General features: G+C 38.2%; 1 protein-coding gene across 1 annotated transcript in view; it reads left to right on the top strand.

The window, feature by feature from the left end:
- Positions 1 to 3,422, top strand: part of LOC119596031 (extensin-like) — a 40,040-nt gene extending 36,618 nt beyond the window's left edge. The window contains exons 7-8 of the mRNA XM_037945130.1: positions 2,686 to 2,749; positions 3,310 to 3,422. Coding sequence (XP_037801058.1) covers positions 2,686 to 2,749; positions 3,310 to 3,422 — 177 coding nt within the window. The remainder of the gene's footprint in view (positions 1 to 2,685; positions 2,750 to 3,309) is intronic.
- The last annotated feature ends 244 nt before the right edge of the window (positions 3,423 to 3,666 follow it).

Below are 3,666 nucleotides of genomic sequence, written 5' to 3'. Positions count from 1 at the left end.
TACAACTTTCATATTACAAGATGTGCTAAAATTCATTATTGCTCGCAACATGGTAATCCATTTGCCGATATCAGTATGGAGTTCGTGTCTGTCTGTTAAGTTCAATTATAAGATGACACCAGATAAAGTTTCAATGGCGTTCTATTGATTACGTCTATTTTAGATTGCATGATATTTCACCGTGTAATTTTATATTCACTTGGGTGTGTGTTACCATGCATGGGCATCATACGTGTCTAGATTGATGGTGGTCTGCATTTGAAACTTTCTTAGTGCAGAACTATCTTTAAGGAAAGCTGCGTTTTATCAGACAGAGGTGAAGAATCTCTGTTTCGTCAGACAAAGGCGAAGGAAGCTGTGCTTTCATGAGTTACTGAAGTTATTTCATTCCCCGTGATATGCCCTAAGCTGCCCAGACTTTGTTGATTCAAGAACTGGCAAAACATTTGTACCATCTCTAAGAACCAGATGGGGCGTGGGGGGTGGAGGGGACAATTCCTCTCGCTCTTCATGCTTTGCCTCTGTTCTGTCTACCTCTGCTGGAGTTTCCACAACAGTTATATGTTAATCTAAACAACACTCCTTTACTCACGATCATCCTACTATGTAATCCCTCACTTAAGGGGTACTAGTCGTCTGCCTGCACGCACTTGCATCCTCTAGATATTACGCTAGCTATCTAAGAGAATCCACCCACCTCTTCGCCAGTCGTCTTGGTTTCACTGAACTCTTTCGCCAGTCGTCTTGGCTCCACCGAGGAATGTTGCTGCACTATTAGAGCTGGAGAAACAGTTAAAAGGAAAGTATAAAATATCGTCTTCTACTATTGGCTTCACTGAACTCTGTATGTAGCCAGAAAACATGTTTAATTAACCTAATTAACTCCTTCAGGATTGAATTTCATGTAAGTTGTGTGCTGTCAGGATTTCATATGAAAATGATAGGTACCGTAAAAAGAAAGAGAAAGGAATATATGAAAGGAAGAAATAAAGAAAAAATACGGTAATAAAATACACAGACGGAAAAAAAACTGAAAAATAAATTATTGCCATAATGCTTGGATCCAAAGTATGGCGTAAGATGAATTGCACCAGCTTAACAATGCCGTCAGTTAAATAAAACGAAACGGTAATTAACCCACGAGAACAAAAGCAATAACAACACCATTTCCAACCCACAAACAGACAGTCCTCCGCCGCTGTCTCTTCCTTAGGTCAAGTGGGACTCCTATTCCAGATCCTAGTCATGAGGGCAATTCCTCGTCTAGCTATTTTCGCACGTTTCGGCTGTATCGCAGACATTTTTTTTTTTTTTTTTTAGTTTGCGTTTTGTTTTATTGTTTTGTTTTCATTTTATTGTACACACACACAAACAGACACACACAACATATCTGTATGTATATATGTCTATATATTTACATGCTTATGTACATATATAGATACATAGGGACAATAATATTGATAATAAGTATAATTGGTTTCATGATGACAATTACTGCTATTTACAAAATAATAGGTTGATGACCTACTGACCCCCATTAAAAAACAGTGTTTGGTCATAAATCACTTAACGTTTAAGAAGGCATCGTTAAGAAAGGAGCTATCCTTCCTCTTTGTCTCTCCTGCTGGAAGTGAAATAAGGGTATGTCATCCGTAGAGTATCGGAAAGATCGTGTGTATGTGCGATCGCAGAGTGGGAGAGCAGAGTTTGTGTTCAGACTCATGACTGTGTAGTGCTACTTGGCAGAACAGAGCTCTGAACAACTTCTTAAAAAAAAAAATAATAATAAAAAAAAAAAAAAATAAATAAATAAATAAATAAAAAAAAGTGAAAGAATGACAGAAAGTGAGAGGAAGAATGAAAGAAAGTAAGAGAGGAAGAATGAGAAAGAAAAAGAAAAGCATGAAAAACTTGATCCAAAACTAGACATTTGAAATTGATAAATGCCTTTCATGATAACATCCGTGATTAATCACGTTTTTCAATCGCAATTTGCAGATCTTTTGCGCATTAAATGCAGTGACAGAAATTCGGACGCTGATCAGCAAATTGTCAGTTCCATACAAACTTTGTTAGCACCTATCCTCCAAATTGAGCAATATATGATGATATGCATTTTCTATTTTTTATTACAAGGATACAAAAAATTTATATTATTCACAAGATAAATATAGGTGAGACATAATGACACATTGTACCCAAAACTGATAACGATATTAACAATAACTTTAATTACATGTTAACAAAGAATGCATCCCAGTGATTGATCTTTGATTAACACGAGATTATAAAGGAGATCAAAAAGTGATGATGGTGATGATGATGATGGTGATGACAAGCTTGAATACTATACTAAGAACAAAAGGACGGATGATACTACTGTTAACGATGATAATGCTGGCGGTGAAGATATAAAGACAAGAATTTATTATGGTCTTCTCTTTTCAATATCTAATGATACTACTTATAAGTGTTACCGACAGCAGTTGGGTCATGGGTTGATTACAGGTAAAATTCACTACTTGTTCATCTGTTTCCGTTGGTCCCTGTAACAAGGGCTTTCAAAAAACACTAGGTGTTAGACTCCCAGGATGTGAATAAAGGAAACTATTTTCACACTACTGTTGTCCTGTTATGCCTTCATCTTTAGAAAATGTTGCTCTCTCTTTCGACGCCCTATTGCAGTGGTTATTACCCACGCCTCTCCTAGGAACCAGCTCTTCCCTCCATGTTCCCCTTGCATCTATAAGTAAGAGTCCCTCCCAGATTCTAAAGAAAATTAAAAATAGGTACTTATTTTTTATTATTATTAATTTCTTATTGAGTATGAATTAGTCACATTAATAAGCTTCTCATTATTTGACCATGCTGCCATTGAAAGAACAAAAATAATTAGAGAAAATCCTGCTTTTGCCAAAGGACTCGCGCCTCCTTCCCTCTTGTGTATATCTTAGGTCACTAATGCCTTCTATTTTATGTTTCTGTGAAAAGTTGTCAGGTTTCTTTAGGTCTTTTCTGCAAGTGGTCTCTGGATAGACCACATGCATGTATCGTGAACAGTCTTGCACTTCTGGTCTGTCTTGATGCAAATAATTTTAAGAGTTGCTTTTTTGTTGTGGTAAGAGATTAACTTGTCTAATTCTTATACCATATTACTTACTGTTAATTAAAAAAAAGACGCACACAAATATCTAGATTTATAATCACGTTAACAATAGACCCATACAGGGCTGAACCAGTTGTCAGTCCTGGTTAGTAATTGAACATTCCCAATTTATCACAATTGATTCGCATTGAATGCTTGTGAAGCCCGGAGCGATACACATGCTGGTGTCCATCACCTCCTTCCAAAGGGTGCAGCTTGGATGCCAGTTTCCAGTCCGCCTTCGCAGGGGACACACCGGCCACCGAGGAACCCCTAAGGACCCGTTACCATGGGCCTGAAGGAACTCTTTCACCTTCCGTCGGCCTTGCGTCCTTCTGTGACGCAAAGCCAGGTCACTATATGGCTTCTGCGCATCTCCATTACCTCTTTCCAGGCCATCGGGTCGTTCCCCTACACCTGGTCAGGTCCTCCTCACCGACCACAGTTGAGTCTCGGTCTCTGCATGTGGGCAGTCATCAACAAAATCCTCCAGGTTTTTGGGATCATTGTAAACATCCTTG

Source organism: Penaeus monodon, chromosome 37 (assembly GCF_015228065.2).
Source record: "Penaeus monodon isolate SGIC_2016 chromosome 37, NSTDA_Pmon_1, whole genome shotgun sequence".
NCBI classification, from domain to species: domain Eukaryota; kingdom Metazoa; phylum Arthropoda; class Malacostraca; order Decapoda; family Penaeidae; genus Penaeus; species Penaeus monodon.
This window is presented reverse-complemented; position numbering and strand designations above follow the sequence as displayed.